General features: G+C 43.5%; 1 protein-coding gene across 4 annotated transcripts in view; it reads left to right on the top strand.

Annotated features, from left to right (window-relative positions):
• Positions 1 to 2844: 2844 nt before the first annotated feature.
• SMOC2 (SPARC related modular calcium binding 2) overlaps positions 2845 to 17451 on the top strand; it is a 141584-nt gene continuing 126977 nt past the window's right edge. For 2 of the 4 annotated variants that reach the window (XM_051614737.1, XM_051614734.1), the window contains exon 1: positions 2846 to 3543. In XM_051614737.1, the coding sequence (XP_051470697.1) occupies positions 3469 to 3543 (75 nt within the window). In that variant the 5' untranslated portion in view covers positions 2846 to 3468. Of the gene's footprint in view, positions 3544 to 17451 lie in introns of all 4 variants that reach the window. The other 2 variants (XM_051614735.1, XM_051614736.1) reach the window with 2 other exon arrangements.

Below are 17451 nucleotides of genomic sequence, written 5' to 3'. Positions count from 1 at the left end.
CTCTCATCTAAGCAACAAGAATTGCTTTCTACAACAGTTCTAGAAAGACTAGGGGGAAGAGGAGAAAATGTGAGTCTCATTACAAGAGCAGAAGTGTAGGACCTCAGGAAACTTGGGCACAATTTCTAACAGCACAGATGAAGTCTGGACATGGGCCAGGTGTAAAGTGGCAGTTGGGTCAAACTTGATCCCAACACATGATCCAAAACACATGTGGCCATTGGGGCTGAGGGCTGCTCTCAGAATAAACCCACCACTGACAAACTACAGCAAGTAATGCTAGCCGAAATTTTCTTTCAGTGGCATCAATTAATGCAGTGGGGACACTCACAATGTATGGTTGTGAATGAGGCCATGAGTCCTTCTGCAAATCTGTCTCCTTTTTAAAATAGATCAACACCTGTAAGGAATACTGATGTGAGTCTCTCATAGTCCTTCCCCAGCTATAACAAGGAAAAATGTTTCTTTCCCTTTTTATATCCCTTATCTAATCAGTGAGAAAGTTCTTGGAGGCAGACTGGTTTCTTACCACCATGGTGGTGGCTGTAAGCTCTGCCTGTTAAAATCACTCTATCTTTTACATTATAAACCACTATTTTCAGTTGCTTAGACCTTGCCAGTTTTTTATCGCTTGGTATCATATTTTCCTTTAAAAATATTTACTTTACAATGAACTATCTGCTGGGATGGGGGGCAAGGAAAGGGAAGAAGAAATTTTTGAGAAAAAAAGCTGGGGAAATGACAGCAGGCAAAATAATAGTGTATGTTTTGGCAAGGCATCTTTATTTTAAAACCATAATGCCACCAGTTTCTGGCCTCTAGACTTCCCTTTATGGAGAGTTTTGACCTTTTGGCTGCTGCCAACTCTGTGGAAATCAAATAAAATTTGACTAAGTTCTAATGCCTCAAAAACCTGCAGCTTGTTCTGATTAGATAAATTTCTGATCTATTCTGAGCATGGATTTTTTCTTGCAATGTCAAATCCAAACTGCTGTTGTCATTTAGTAGGTCCTGACAGATAAACAAGAGCAATGGGACTGTGTGATGGGAGCTGCCTTTGCTCAGCTGCATGCTGGCAGTGCACAGGCAGAAACTGAGCTGAAGAAGGGGCAGTGAGTTCAGCAAGTTACAAAGAATGTGGTGGAAGGGAAAGCAGGCATGGGATTGTAGGGCTGCTTGATGAGGAAGGGGGCCTGGACTCGAACTGGGAGGCAGACTGGGATGAACTGGCAAAGACGAAAGAGGACTGGGAAGATGATTCTGGAGAGGTGAGACTGCACTGACAAGGCAATAGGAGTGACAGGTTCAATGAGGGGAAGATGGGGCTAGGTACCTGTGGAGAATAATAAGGAGGCTGGAGTCATGGTCTCAAGAATAAAAGCTCCTTCTGGCTCCGACAGAGACATCAACATTGCCAAGTTTCACCACCTCCCAGCTGAAAGGAAAGGGCCGGGGAGCTGGCAAAATGTCCTGCACTGTCTATAGCAGCGAGTGGCAATTTGCTGTCTCTGTGTGAGATGCTTGCTAGTTTGAGACCGATGGAGCTCTGTGTGGTGCACTGAAGGGTTCCAAACATGCTCTGACCTGGGCAAAGCCATGCAATAACTTCCTTTCCTTTTTCCTATTTAAAAAGCCCAGAAGAGATTACACGCCATGGACACATCCATCCACAGATTTTTGTGTTGGTAATTTAGCTGTTTAAAACTAAACTAAACTTTTTGAAAAGGGAGCTTTCAAAATTCTTGTGACTCTGGGTGCTCAGCTGAGACCTGGAGAATCTGTGACTAGCTGGTTGGCTTGAACATCATAGGATCTGGAAAAGTCAGCAGTAGGTGTCTCAAGTAGGGCATCCAAGACTGCAATTAATATCTACTTCCCTCTGCCTTGGTTCACCGTGCAAGCAGACACTGCTCTGGAGAGCACACCCCGTCCCGAGCACTGGCTGAAGCAGTATGTGACTGCCAGGGTGTGACAAGCCTGCAAGGTCAAATCTGTACGCTTGGGGAAATTGTCACTTGTGTGCTGGGAGCGTGCCGCTTAGCAGCTCTCTAGAGCTCTTTCATGCCCGGCTCCTCTCCCACAAATAGAGACCCGAAGAATAAAGCAAGCCCTGATAGATCCAGGCTCCCTGGAAGCACCACTGGACTGTGGGGATCTCTGCGGGCTGGCAGCGAGGCGCGGGTCTCAGGGGAGGCGCGGGGGACTCCTCCATTGACAAAAATGGAATAAAAAGGTTTCTTTCAGGCAGGCGGGGGGGACGAGATCCTTTGGCGGTTCACAGTAAGAAAATAATAAAAAAAGTCTATTTGGCTCCTAAAAGATAAGCGAGAAAAGCACAACACTCTCGAAAGGAAGGTTTCCCCTGCATTTATTACACGAATAGCGGCAGCCCCGCAGCCTACCCCGCAGCTACCTGCATCTCCCCGGGCACTGCGTCCGGGGCAGGGAGTGCCGCTCCCTCCCGTGCCACGGGGCCTGAAGTCCCCCAGCAACGCCCGGCTGCCGCCCCCCGGCTCACAGGGCGCTGCTGCCCGTCCTTTGCCCCCGCCAGAAATCTGCCAAGCCTGGCCCTTGCTCCCCGCCCTGTGCGGTGCCCGGCGGGGCTGACGCCGCGGAGCAGCGAAGCGGGCGGTCGGCGGGGTCGGGGCGCGCTGGGGGCGGGCCGGGGTGCGCCTGGCCAGGGTCAGGGAGCCTCTCACCCCCCATTCCTCCCCCGGGGACTGTCGGTATTTGTACATGTTGATTCAGTAGGAGGCCAGGGGGTGGGGAGGTGGGGAAACGAGCTCTGCGAGAGAAGCAACCCCCCCGGGAGCACCGGGGAGGGTTAATCGGCGAGGATCTGTAGGTCTGGGAGGAGAAAGCGGAGGCCGGGCTGAGGAGGAGGGAGGATAAGAGGAAAAGGGGAAGAGCGGCTTGGTGAGGTCGCACACCGCCAGCCTCCGCAGCCGCGGCAGTGCGTGCCCGCGGCCCCCCGGAGGGGTGGTGTTGGAGGGTCCCGCCTGCCCGTCCCGCTCCTTTCCTCACGCTTTCCCTGCCACGGGGAAGACGAGGCTGGAGAGGAAAGAAGGAGAGCCCCAGGGCTAGGCAGGAGACCGTCCGAGGCTGAGGGAGGCGCGGCGCCCCCGGTGGGGCGGCGGGGTCCGGCGGATCCCCCCGGCAGAGCCTGTGCGGACAGAGGGTGCCGGGAAGGGAGAAGCTGGGGAGCATCTCCGAGCCGGGGCTGACTCTCCGGGAGCGAGGGAGTGACAGAGAGACGGAGGAACTGCCGCCTCTTTGCTACACTCTCGTCCCCAAATTTCAAGGGGTTGGGTGGGGAAAAAAAACAGAGGACCTAAGCTGGGACCTCCCAGCGGGAGTGTTTATAAAAGGGGCAAAGCGGGCGTCCCGGGCGAGGGGAGCGACATCCCAAGGAGAGTCCCCCGTCTCCGCTTCCCGGAGCCGCTCCGTGCCCGCCGCCGCCGCCTCAGGATGTGGGTGCCACTGCTGTTGCTGCTGCCGGAGCTGCTCCCTGCCGTGCCGGCCCAGAAACTCTCCGCCCTCACGGTAAGGCCGCCCTGCAGCTGGGCGATGGGCGCCGGGCTCCCGGCGAGTCGGTCCCGCGGGGCACACCTGAGCCTGCCGGTGCTTCCCCCGGGCGGCGTGTGGCCCCTCAGCTGCCGGGCGAAGGGCTGCTCCCCGCTTCGGGCGGAGGATGGAGCGCCCAGCAGAGGTGGAGAGCTCCGCCGCGGCTTGTCCGGCTGCGCGGGGCGGTGAGCAGCCAGCACTGCCGCCCTTGCACGTTTTTCTAAGGGAGAGCCCGGCCCGTGGCAGCCAAGTGGAAGTTTACTGTGGGTATCCGCAGAGCTTCGGGCCAATGTTAATGTCCACGTTAATGCTTCTGTTTTCCCGAAGCGGATTGATGCTGCAGTGAGGTCTGCTTTTGGACCGATTTTGTCTGCTTAGAGTTGACCGATTTTACTTTATTTTTAATTCTAAAATGAAGTGAAACAAGCCTCTTTGGCTATTACGGGCTCCATGATGCTAAACATGGAACTCTGCGTAGAGATGGGTGAGCCAATTCATTAGGCTTGCTAAATAAGCCATAACCACCTCTCTAGCCAAGACCTGAGGTTTGCAGCTAATAGCTCAGTTCAGTCTTCTTGTAGAGCTTGCAGTGTTTGCAAAGCTATAATTAATGCAATCTGTAGAAATAAAAACATTTTCCTTAAATGTGTTTTTAAACAAGTGCTTGAGTAAACATAACGGGCAACGAGTGCCCCTTTCAAGCTGTTTTTAAGTGTTTAGGTGAAGGCTGTGCCCTTTATGCTAAAGTTACAGGCAGTGGCAAAGTGAAGTACACTGTTTTTGTCTCAGTCTTTCAGAAAAATTCTGTAAAAACCCGAGAGTTTCCCCTCATTCTTTATTTTCTTTTTGAGTAAGGGGAGACAGGGACAGCTCAAGGAGAAACGGTGATGGAGGCTGAGCTGTTCATAGCTGAAATTCTTCAGAAAAAAGTTTTGCTTTCTTGCCTAGGTGTTTGTTTGTTTTTTATAATTATTTGTAGATTAGAAATTGCTAATTGAAAACTTTAAAGGAATGAGTTTGCCCCTGGAATTTTATAGTGTGTGGCATTTGAAAGTGAAAGGACAGATAAATCTAAGTAATTCTCATCTTTTACTTTTTAGGAACCTCATTTGAAGCACTCTTAAACTGTCAGGTGATATATGCTATTCTAGTTAACAGGTTAACATTGCTATTTAATTCCAAGTGCACTTTCAGAAGGGTGTAAACAGAATTTACAAGAGATTACGTTATATTCTTCCTTCTGCATGTATACAAAGTTCTAATTATTAGCATGGAAATAAACTGGAAATACTACCAAAACTTAATTTGTCCAAATGTAAAATAAGAGTGATTGTGACTGCTATATCATCTTTAGCTGATACATGACTCAAATGATGCCAAAGCCTTTTAAGAGACATATATAAATCACTGCTGAATATAACTGTCATTCAGTGAGTGTTTGCCTGCCTCATGAAAGGGAAGAAAAATTAGCCAGGGGCACTTGGGCAAACTCTTTAAATGTCATAAACTCATGCAGCTGTATTTGACTTCAGTGTTAGCTGAGAGATGTCTGAAGTCTCTCTGTTCCCTCTTTGACCTATCTGGGGTGTGCACTGCTTGTTTCTGTACTGTATAGTAGTGTGCATCTTTATGAACCATAACCAGAAAAGTCAATCCTGGTGGACTTCCCACCCTCTGCTACCAAAAGGGTAAGTGCTTTGGAGACTTTAAGCTTTTGGACTGAATTAAACTTGAAAATTTTGGTCAGGGTAGCTAGCCTTGTTAGTAGAGGACTGTAGGTAGTGTGCCCATGCTAGTTAGTTTTTCCATTGCCTGCGGTTTTCTTACAAAGATGGCCAGGCCATATGAATACTAGACTACTTTAGAAATCTTTCCATAAAATGGGTAATGAACAGTCAGACACATGTAGGAAGAGAACAATACACATACTCACACACAGATTCTTTTTACGTCTTCCCACAAGACTGAAGTTTGAATGAGGCAGGTTTGTTTCTACTCTTTGTGCACTTCCCTATTTAAAAAAGCATCAAAAAGGCAATGCTATTACAGCAACAAGTACCACAGCACTACAACATTCTGTACTCCCACAGTCCTTTTACTTATAGCTCACAGACTGTGTAATCCCTTCCCACATGTAACTTTTTCAAATATTCATGGGTAGTATCTGCATAATTATAAGGAATACCAAACCCAGGCTGTGTAGAAAGACCAAGAAAACGTCTGAATTTTTTCACCTGCTGTGCCAGTGTGTGAGGACAGAGAACTACCATTCTCTTCTACACATCAGATGAAGATTTTATTTCTATTTGTGGTTGGAAGAATAGCAAAGAAAAACTGATATTTTTATAAATAACCAGAGGCTGTGAGGACAGAGTATGTTTCACTATGGACCTGAGTTTCCTGAAAACTGTGGGATAATTGTAGGGAGGGTGTGCACATCCCTGATGGTGTCACACTATCATGGCATGTGCAGCTTGCCGGGTGGTGGCAATATCAGGGGCACAGTCTCCTTAACTTTAGAGGTAAAGTGACATGAGATGAATCTTAGCAATGACATGATAATAAAATTAAAGTTCCCTTTCTCAAAACCAGCTCTAAAGTTAAGATAATTTCTAAAAGATGACTGCATGGATTGGAGTGTTTTTTTTTTGTTCTGGTTCTAAGTGATAAACTGGATGATGGCTCATCAGGGAAGGGGGGGATCAGCATCTGCCTTTATGTTTTTCATCCATCTAAACAGATTTCTGGGCTGTTTTAATTTGTGTTTTTGCTAGCTCCAGAAGCAGAGCAAGTATGACTTTCAGAGAAGACTTCAGTAATATGCAGAGTTGTATCCCTGCTTAATTAGGAATAATATTTTTTGCATTTCTTTTGGGCAGAAATACCCACAACAACCACCCATGTCTATAATTCAGGTGAATATGTGATTTTCAGATATGAGAAGCTTTGCAGTAGTCCCAGAGCAAGAGATTACAGAGTTTTTGTACAGATAACACCTCCAAGAGATTTCTGATTGCATAACATGTGGCTGCAGGTTCTGCAGGGCATATGGCTTCCTACAACCTTGATAATAGCCATCAGGACAATTTCTGGCAGGCAGATGCATCAGAATAGTCAGCAGGTAGTTGAGATGCATCAGGCAGCCTAGAGACTGATTCCCTGGTCCTCCTGCTGTGTCTAAAGTGGGTGTATGACTGTTGTAACATGTTCCTCTCTGCCCAAACTGTGGACCCAGCTAGAACTCACTTGGGTCCCTGTCTGTGTGCCAGAGTAGAGGAGGAACATGAATATGGAGCCAATGCTCACCTGAATCTTTACTGGGGCACCAGGATGTGCACCATTGTCCAAGAGGTTCAAAGTTCTTGTGGTTTCACTGAGTTAGAGATAGCCCAAACCTGCTTTGAGTTTGTACCAATTTTGGCCTCTTGCCATCAAAAAATGTACATTGCTAAAGTTGCTCCTTGACTCCTGTCTCCTGAGTAGGAGCATATTGCAATAATAGACAAAGTGAGGGGAAACATAATGTTCCAGTTCTGAATGGCTAACTGAGCCACAGGGATGCATGGGGGAGGAAAGCATTATTTAGTATTATATTTATTGTTATTTCAAATAAACAAATGTTGGCAACAGAACAATGGCTTTTATTCTGGGAAGGTAGGCTGAGAGCTGTCTCATAAAGAACCATGAGATCTGGAGGGACTGTAGCCAATTTGGCTGCTCCTGGTTTTTCCTCCCCTTGTGTCAGATACTGATGTAAAACATTCTTACATTCCAGAAAATATCTTAAGTAGCCTTGTCCTTTTACCTTGTTTATAGAAAGGCAGGTTATAGTCTGCGATTCTTGTAACACATTGCTGGAACTTTTTTGCAATGCTGTATTTTTATTCTGCTCTGTGGGATGCATCCAGTCTTTCTGGGTGTCTGAAACGAATGAGAGCTGAGCATTACTGGCATATTGTATTAGGTGAATATTATATCTTGAGGATATAGATACTTTTGTTTTGAAACACAGTGTTTTGAAGAAAGCTCATTTTGTTCCTCCTACAAGTAAGTTTATGACCACTGCACTTACCACCACACTTCGTCATTGTTTATGCTGGCTTTTTGGAACCATCAGCTTAGCTTTTATCTCAGTTGTGGTGTTGTGTGTGTGCATGTACTTGTACAAACAATAGGACACAAATGTTTCTTAATTTAAAACCTTGATGACTTATACCAAACCCTCTTGAATTTTATTCTTTCACAGCCTTGCTGAACCATGTGTGCTTCTCAATACAATATTGATCTTAGATCTTACAAAGGAAGAAAGATTGCTCGAAATCACTTATTGAAATGAACACCTCTGCCTGTTAAAAGTTCCTTTCATCAGAGGCTGAATATTTCAGGGAACAATTGTTTTCTTTTTCTCCCTTGGCACATGCTTTGTGAGTATTCAATAGCATTTAATGCGCTGGATAGCTTCCACAACACTCACCAATATATGATGGACCACTAAGGTAGTTCAGTAAAGGGAAGCTTAACACAATCAAAGCTTTCCAAGTTAAGGGCCCATTTGGATGGCGCCTGCAAACCCAAACATTTGGAAAAGTTACTCTAATTGTGACTGAAAAACCAAGACTGTAAATAAAACTCTAAGTGGCTCCAGATCCTAACAGTATTGTTACTGCAGATGGGCATTAGGACAACCAACGGTACATCAGCTCTGAAAAGAAAACCCTTTCAACAATACTTCCGTGCAATAAACTCTCAAGACACTTCTCACCAAAGAAACAAAACCAAAACCTGTGAGAGTAATGTTTTTAAGAGTCATAAAAACTTTTGATCAGGGGTTAGAAGTAATTTTTCTGCTTGCCGCTAACCTCGAATGTTCCTTATAATGTGAAAGGCATAAGGGAGATGGCAGATCGACTGCACACCCATAAGATTTAAAAAAATAGGAGCCAAGAGTAGAAGTGAATGTGGGCGGGGAGGGAAGAGCAGGATAGGGGAATCAAAAAGAAATAGATTATGTGTATTTTGGCCAGATTTGATGCTTTTGTCCATTCCCTGTTGCTCACTGAATACCTCGAGGAACAGCCATGTGTATTCCTTGACAGCTGGAAAACCCTGGGACTCGTTCATTTTGAGAAGCCTCCAAAGGTTTAGCTGCTATCCAAAACCTATCTGAACCATGTTGGTTTGGAAATTGGGCTACAAATTTTTTCAAGATCTGGCTCGCTCAGGACTTTACTAATGTTTCCGTTTCTTCAGCCAGACCAGTCTCACCGCAGGCACAGCCATTTTCACAGTATTTTGGTACTTCCATTTCCTGTCAGACCTGAGACCAGGAAGTGCAGAGGCGCCTGAAAATTAAAAACCAAGTAAGAAAGAGTTGGGATCAAAGACCTATTTTTGAACGGCAAATGAAGGTCTGAGTTTGGTTCAGGAGAGGCATTTTTTTATCTGAACAATTTCATACATTCTTGGGGAAGCTGCATAGTGAATGGATGTTACATTTTGCAAAGGACTTAGAGATTTCCAGACATTTTATGTTTTCTTCAGGATCAAAACCCAAATGCTTCTTAATTTTCTGGTTGATTCAATATTGTGTGAATACCACCCTCCCCTCCTCTGCCCCTCTGCTGTCTTCTACAACACAATTCTAGTGATGCAAATAATTTTGGTTTCAATGGCCCCATGTATTTTCATGGGATGTGCTTCTGCTGACATTTCTCTGTCCCTTCTGATTATCAAGTGATAATCACTGCCTGAATATTTATCTACCATGGTAGTTAAAACACTTTCCAGTGCTACACTGGCTGTAAGCCTGGAAAGACAGGAAAAAAATTACAGTTTACAATATGCTGATGTTACACAATTATTTATGCCAAAGCAAGAGAAGGAAGAGGGACTTTTTGCAAGGGCCTGTAGTGATAGAATGAGAGGTAGCAGTTTCAAACTGAAAGAGGGTAGGTTTAGATTAGATCTTAGGAAGAAATTATTTAATGTGAGGGTGGTGAGATGCTGGGACAGGTTGCTCAGGGAAGCCGTGGCTGCCCCCTCCCTGGAAGTGTTCAAGATCAGATTGGATAGGGTTTTGAGCAACCTGGTCTAGTGGGCGGTGTCCCTGCCCATGGCAGAGGGATTGGAATGAAATGAGTTTTAAGGTCCCTTCCAATCCAAACCTTTCTATGATTCTGTGATTCTATGATAAGGTATAGTAAGAAATTGGCCATAAATAATACCTAGCAGTTCTCTTCAGGAAAATAACTGAGCAGAGAGTAGCAGTATAACATAAATAATTGTGGTTTTTTAATGTACTTTTTCAGTTTTTGCCTAGTTGCCCTGTGTACCTGGGAATTGGTTGGAATTGCAGACATTGATGTCGTGCAGTGGTTTGCATGGGTTACAAGGATACAAACTGGTTATGGGGAGGTGAAAGCTACCCAGAAGCATTTGGACTGATACTTAGATTGGTGTGGTAACACTTAATATCAATGGGTTTCTTCATATGACTTTACAAAATTATGAATGGTCTTCAAAGATGCAAAGTTAATGGAGTGTCACATCTTACCACAGAAACCATGAAGTAAGTTTGTGTGGAGTCAGTTCCTCAAACTGAAGTTTTAGCCAGTCCTGGCAGAAGAAATTGCCTTGATGAGTTAGTAAGTGCCCTTTAGTGATTTTTTCCCCCCCTTTCTAATTTATTAGCTTTTAAAAAGGACCACTAAGTATTTCATCAGCTGTTGAAAATCCAGGCTAGAAAATACATCCTAGAATTCTTGTTGGGACAGAAGGAGAGAACATTTCCTAAAGGTGATCTTTTCCAGCTTTCTCCTTGGCTTGTTCAGTGTGCCTCTACAAAACTTGCTCAATAATGTTTATCTCATACCTACACAAAGCCTAGCTTGCTTTCGTCATTTACTGTAGGCTGCGTGTTGTGTCATCTTCTGAGTAAAGACCTTTTTGTTTCTTTTGGTTTACCATAGATTTGTTCTGAGGATGTAACAGTATCCTTTCCTGTCTTTTAGGTGTTCATTTTTAAACTGTATACAAATTAGCTGTCACACATATGCTATAAATCTTTGACTTTTTTCTGTCCTAGAGCACCTAAAGAGTACTTACATGAAAACAAAGAAAATTCCATTGCTCTGGAATGCTCTTTCTTTCTCAGTGCTATGGCTGCATGCTGTATTTTACAGATTGTTAGGGTACAATTGCTGCCATAAAGTGCTCACAATCTTTAGTTCTGACTACATTTGTCATACATTTATCAATATTATTTGTTCAGTATTAAAGCAAGATACAGTCAATGAGTAAGCAGCATCTTAGGAGTGATGTGTACATTTTAAAAAATTGAAGTAATGTCAAAGAAAGAATTATTTTAATGGTAATCAGGGTGGACTCACTATGATATGCATAGCACGCTGCTGTGCAGAGAAAACCTGCAGACTGTGGGCTTGTGTGGATGTCGGGGGGGGGAAGTCAGTGACTCAGTTTCATTATTTTTCTCTTGCACTTATCTGGAGTAAAGCGGAGGAGTGGTGGAGTTTAGTCTGAGTGAAAGTCTGCTCATGACTTTCATTACTGCTTTAAAGGAGGGGGAGAAGGGTGAGTGACATTTGAGTGGACACACAAAAGATTTAACCATATTTTAACCATAATATGACTGCGTGAACAGAAATACTGTTAAACCAGACAATGTGTACAGTATTACAGAGCACAGAGCGTGTGATCTGCCTGGGATCTAGATCATGCAATCTAGAGAACTGATTCCCAAACCTGTTTCTTTGCTAAGTGTTGCTCTTTACAGTGACATCTTTCTGCTAATGGCAGAGTTTAGGCTCTGAGACCCCTTTTTTGAGAATACAAAGTGAAAATATGGCCTTGGCAGCATATCAGAAAGGCAGTGACAGTCACATGTGGGAGTCTCTTATCAGTGAGGCTGATGTGCATGTGCCATGCTGGCTGCAGTGCTCTTGTCTTCATACTGACTTACTATATCCAAACACACTGATTCCTCTTTGGGATCATGAGGTGGACCTAATGATCTTAAAAGGAGAGTTACAAAGAGGCATGTATTGTAAGGACACGTTGACATGGCTTCCAAACTGACTCTGGTTCACTTGCCCTAGTTAATTTGTCCTCATGTCCATCCGTGTAGGTGGAGAATTATTTAATGCTTTTAATCACAGTGTTTCAATCACTTCTTACTCACTTTAGCCTCCACATTCATGCCACTTAGTGCAGCCAAAAGGGATGCCAGTGAAGCTGGCATATTTGTCAATTACTGTGGTGACTGTGAGCCACCTTTTTGTGCCAGTAATGTTGTTACAGCGCTGCTTGAGACCAGAGAGCAGCCATCATGTGGACTGATGTGCCTGTTGGAGTGAAAAATCACTGTAGCAAAGGACACTTTTAAAAGTAAAAATTTCTGTCAAGTAAGTGAAATCAAATAAGTATGCTACAGTATGCTACACTGTAGGGGAGAATAGCATGAATTCTGAAGACAAGAGGGTACAGAAGTGAAAAATACTGGCAAGAAAGAAACTAAAGAAGGTTGTGATTTCTCCATACATTTATTTCTTTAGAAAATGTCTCTGGTACGTAGGATGCCTTACTCATAAGAGGTAACCATCAAAGACATGAGAGATATGATATAAAAAGCAGGGGAGAGTGGGTCCTATACATATCTTTCTCCATTTCTCCTCTTGCCCATTCCGTTGCAAATACAGCCCGTGGCATCACTTGCACAGCATCCTCAGGGCCAGGATGGTCACTGTCTTCTTCTATGACACTTTGGGGATCCACCACGGGAGGGAGTGCAAGAGCAGCACGGTCTGACCGGTCCCCTCTGGGAAGGGCAGAAAGTAGGGGGAACCCCTTCACAATCCACAGTCTGGAGAGGAGGAGGGGGAAAGCTGGGGACCTTCTCTGTTCAGCACTAGGTTGCCCATCAGACCGGCCTTCAAATGGGAAAGATCTCAAACAAAAAATGCTAAACACAAGGTAAACTAGAGTTCTATGAAAAGAAAGTGTTTTTAGTGACATGCTTTGCCTTGACATTAATTAATTATTAGCACAGGTGACAGCATAGAGCAGCTGGCATGAACAAGAGGGGAAATATGGCCTAACATATGAGCTGCTCTTGACTATGTGATGCTGGGAGAGGTTCAGCCTGCAGATAGCATATGGCCAGTTCATTTCATTGCATGTATCCATACTGTTCCTTTTTTTGCAGCATTTATTACAGGATTTCTAGTGAGCAAGACAAAACAAAGTGGACAACTTATTTTCCACACTTTATTTAATGGGATTATGTTTCAGACTGCATCCTCCTGGGAAGGCAGTTTTCAAGCATGTCAAATTTTTGATGGATTTCAGCCTAAGTGGATTTAGTTGCAAATCTGAACTTTGTACAGCAGGTTTTATCTTTCCATCTTGTTTCCTCCTTGAAAGGTTCCATAAATTATATTTCTGAGAGAAAGGGAAAGATTTTTTGAAAGAAGTGTTCATTTGGTAAATTGCTCTTCTGTTTAAGTTTCTCCTTTCCAGGTGCTGAATGACTCCCAGAGCAAAAGTTATGTCATTGCTTGGTGATAGACTACCATTAGATTGCATTAAAATTACAAGGCAATATTCATGCAGTGGTAATTGATTTCTTTCTGAAGCAAAAATGGCAAAAAGCAGATCTCAAATGTCTTGTTTGTCTGCACCTAGTGCAGTAATTTTCTCCAGTGCAAAATGGGTATACAGGGCTGCTCTTCTGAAGTGTCAGTGTTTTACAGTCACTAGACACAAGTCCCAGAGAGATGCAAGGTGACGAGAGAGTCAGAGTATTTCCTACTAATGGCTTGAATATTGCTGATAAAGGTTGCTTTATGCATCTGGGTGGCTGGTGACAAACCCACAGAAGCACCATAGACACAGCACTGCTGATTTGATAGAGTAACTGGTGACATAATCACAGATTCACAACACATGTAGTATTGAGGTAAAACCAAAGAAAAAAGCTAGCAGAGACCCTGCTAGTAGGAGCGAGCTCAGGAGAGCTTGAGGCTGACATCCTTTGTGACTCATGGTGTTGACTGGGCTGTCTCTGGCCTCTGTGGATTTTGCTCCAGCCTTCTCCTTCCCCATACAGTTGATCTTCTTTCCTTAGTACATCTTCCCCAGTGTTTACATGCCTTGACTATTTATAGATTGTAAGCTCTTCGGGTTTGTGCCATCTTTTGGACAAAAGAGCCTCATTCTTGGTTGGTCCTCTTGGTCTGCCATCATTATCAAGTTCAATAACAAATAAGAGTAAATCTTGAATGACAGCTGCTTACAAACAAGAACATACATAACAGAGGGTATACAAATAGAGGAGTTCATCACGCAGTTGTGACCATAATCTGGTTCTTTTCATTCTCTGCATACTATCCAAGCTGGCCATTTTGTATATTCTTCCCCGGTTGTTTTGGGTTTTTTTCTTGAACCTAGCCTACCTTCTGTAAAGAACTGGAACAATCAATTCAGCACTACAGGGAGAGAAGACCAAAAGGATCTATTCCCTGGTCTCATCATGCTGCTGGCCAAAGAAGAGGTCCAAGTGTCATCTTCTTGGTATTTCCTGACTTGAGAGAGCTTAGTGTTTCAGCCTTATCATTGCCCTGAAGCTGGAGCTCTCAGACTGTGGTATGTGTTTCCTTTCATGGTGCAAAACTCTGTCTTTCCTAGAGAAAAAAAAAAAAAAGAAAAAGCTCTGAACCAATGCAGCCTGGTCTTTACTTCAAAGAATAAAGGGAATGTTTGGATGCCTCTTCCTATTTTTGCATGTAGCTTGGTATGGAGGTGGAACCATCTCTAACCATTGCCCTTCCCTACCTTTTCTTGAAGGAGAAAGTAGGATGGACCTGGATGAAAGGTACTTGCATCCTGTGGATGCAGACCAAAGAGCTGAGAGCTGCTCTTGCTTGCTATGTTCACCACCTCTTGAATGTACTTTTTTTGTATAGCAGCAGCACCAAGAACACTTTAGGAAACCTGACCCATAGGCTCTGTTGACAACCTCAAAGAGGTGTCAAGCATTATCAGGGAGCCTGGGGTGTCAATGCAATAAATTCCCTAGATTTCCATCTCCTATCTTGAACTACTCATGTCAGTCATATATGTGTATGCAGGGGTGAAAAATATACATTCCTATGCAATGCCTTCTTCCTTTTGTTTTCCAACGAAGATTGGAGAACTCCCATAAAAGCCTTAAGTTTCCTTGGAGTTAATAACCACAATTTCATTTTTTTTTCCTCTTTGTCTGAATTTTATGCAAGTTGATCTGACCACTTGGATCTGAATTTTTTGGTGTGTATTTTAGTCTAACAAAGGGAATGATGCATAGGAGTTTAGTGTTAGTTGTCATTTGACAAAGTTTATGAGTTTTTAGGTTTTGACTGTGTTGGAGATGCTTCAGGGAAGCTGTTTTTGGTAGCTGATAGATGTGTGTTATCTCAAGACTGAAAAGAACACTATCTCCCTTCGAATCTCAGCTCAGGTCCACTTCAGGAATTGCCTTAGGCAATAGTTGGTTTTATTTTAGCAGCTCTCTTGAATATCATCTAAATGGTGGGAGAATAGAGAGAGCTTTTACTGCTTGAATTGCTTATTAAGACAGGAACAATCAAAAACTTACAGAGTTTCTCTCCTTGACTCAAAAGTAAATTATTTCTTTAAAACTGCTATGGTGAGTCTTTTCTGCACACCTGGGGCTGAGGAAACTCCAAAGTGAGTTTCATTTTACAGCCCTGTCAGGAAATCACACTCATTTAATACAAGTAAGAAGCAACCAGAAGTATACAATGAAATTAGGTGGTTACAAATAGGACTAATCACATGTAAAAACTCACTATTTCCACCTGACAGCAATTAAACTAGTGTCAGAGATGCAGTGAAATTCCCTCAAGGGATCTTCACAGAAATGAGTTAAACATTAGAGAGAGTGTGCATGATGGATGAAAAGGCTTGAGAGAAATGACAAATCTATCAAAGCTGAAAGGGGTCACAGTTCATATTCTACAGCTATTCTGTGGTATGCAGGATGTCTCTCGGGAAGAGCCCGGCAGCTATGTGCTGTCAGCAACAGCAAAGCAGGTGTGCATGTGTGTCTGAGGGAGGCAGAAATAGATGCTTTCAGTTTCCCATACCTGATGTTTCTTGTTTGAATATAGGTCAACACCTTTTAAACTTTTGTGATTATTTTTGTTTCATTTTTTGCTAGAACACTGCCATTTAGTGGAGTGGCATTCAGAAGTTGTTAACAAAGTGTAATTGGATCTGATTACTTAATTTCGTATCAGTTCTTTGTGATTGTAAAAATGGCCCAAAGTCTGCACATGCCATGTCCACTCATTCTGTGTCATGCATTGTTTAAAAAGTGGTGGGATGTGTGCCAGGTGTCTGCAAAGCAGTTCAAAAGGCGGAGAAGCGTGGGTGTGGGGAATTGAGACAGTTTGTCTCCCTGGTACACCTTTTTGAGAGATCAGAAAAGATTCTACCTCACCATACTGCAGTTCTTCCTGATAAAGAGGGGGGGGGGGGGGGCGGGTGTCACAATCAGAGCTTCTGTCCTGGCTCTCCTGAATATCAGTTTGCTTTTGTACAATCTTATGTGACTTGAAGGGAAGAAGTGCCTGACACAGGCACATGTCAGCTTTGTCTTGGACAGAGGCGATGTAGGTGCAGCTGTACATGGGTGCCAGACTGTTTAGATGATGGCAATTCAAATATTCCACACACTTGATAATGGATTTGTTCAACCTTCTCCACCACATCTGCCTGAGTCCAGTGGGAGATTGAGCAAGGCAGTGTTGGACATGTGTCTGTGCTTTTGACTCTGGAACAAGAGAAACTTGATTTACTTTCCTGAAAGGAATGAAGGACAATAAACTTGATTATGTGTCTTTCCTATAAGGGCAGGAGCATACAGAGGAGCTTGGAGATGATTGCAGTATCTGAAACTGGTACTGTCAATAAGCGTATTTGGATGTGAAGCCTCAGATGTGATAAAATCTCTGTCAGTCTATGTCTGCCCCTTGAACAAAACAGAAACATGTTGTCAGCTTTATGTGCATATTAGTAGAAGGTTATCAATAGGATACCACTGGGCATGCAAAGCACAGAGGAATGGCAGAATAGCACCTCTCTCTGCTGTCTGTTGCAACTGAGCATTATTTACTTTCTTGAATCAACCTTGTCATCATATTCGTACTTCTCACATTTTTTTGTCAAATGCATGTGACTGCAGAACATAAAGTTCCACTGAAACAGCAGGCAAACACCAATTAGTGAAATAAAACTTGTTAAAATACTGTCTGACTTTCGCTCTACAGGGCAAATATAGCTCACTGTCTTGATAGGAGCTCAGTAAGTTGGAGCTAAAACCCACATCCACAAAGACCATTAGTACAAGACTGTTGGTACTTTTTCTTTAGGTAAAAATCATGGGTTTGATCTCAGCAGCAAGAAGAGTCTCTTCTGAGACACAGCCATTCTTAAATGACATGATGTATGCAGACAGCAAAAACTGTTCTGGGAGCCAAACATTGTCTGAAAGATACCTGAAAGTGCGGGAGACACTTGCTTAGGTGATATAGAAGTGAGCAGAACCTGAAAGAGGTAGTAATCAAGGTCATCAAAATGGGGAGCTGTACTCACCTCAGAAGTGTGGAAAGAAGTCTCAGATCTCAGCGTGTTTTCTGTTTCTCTTTTTTTTCTCCTTTTTTTTTTTTTTTTTTTTTTCCCCCCCAAACCAGTATGCTTGTTCCAGAATAAAATGGTCTATAAATAAAATACACACATTTCTATAAACTTCTTTTCTTATAAACAAGTTAGAAGGCAGTCTCTGAAGGTTTCATATTACATCAGTCATGT

This window comes from Apus apus, chromosome 3, assembly GCF_020740795.1.
Source record: "Apus apus isolate bApuApu2 chromosome 3, bApuApu2.pri.cur, whole genome shotgun sequence".
NCBI lineage: Eukaryota > Metazoa > Chordata > Aves > Apodiformes > Apodidae > Apus > Apus apus.
Note: the sequence above shows the minus strand (reverse complement) of the source record. Positions and strands in the feature narration are given on the sequence as shown.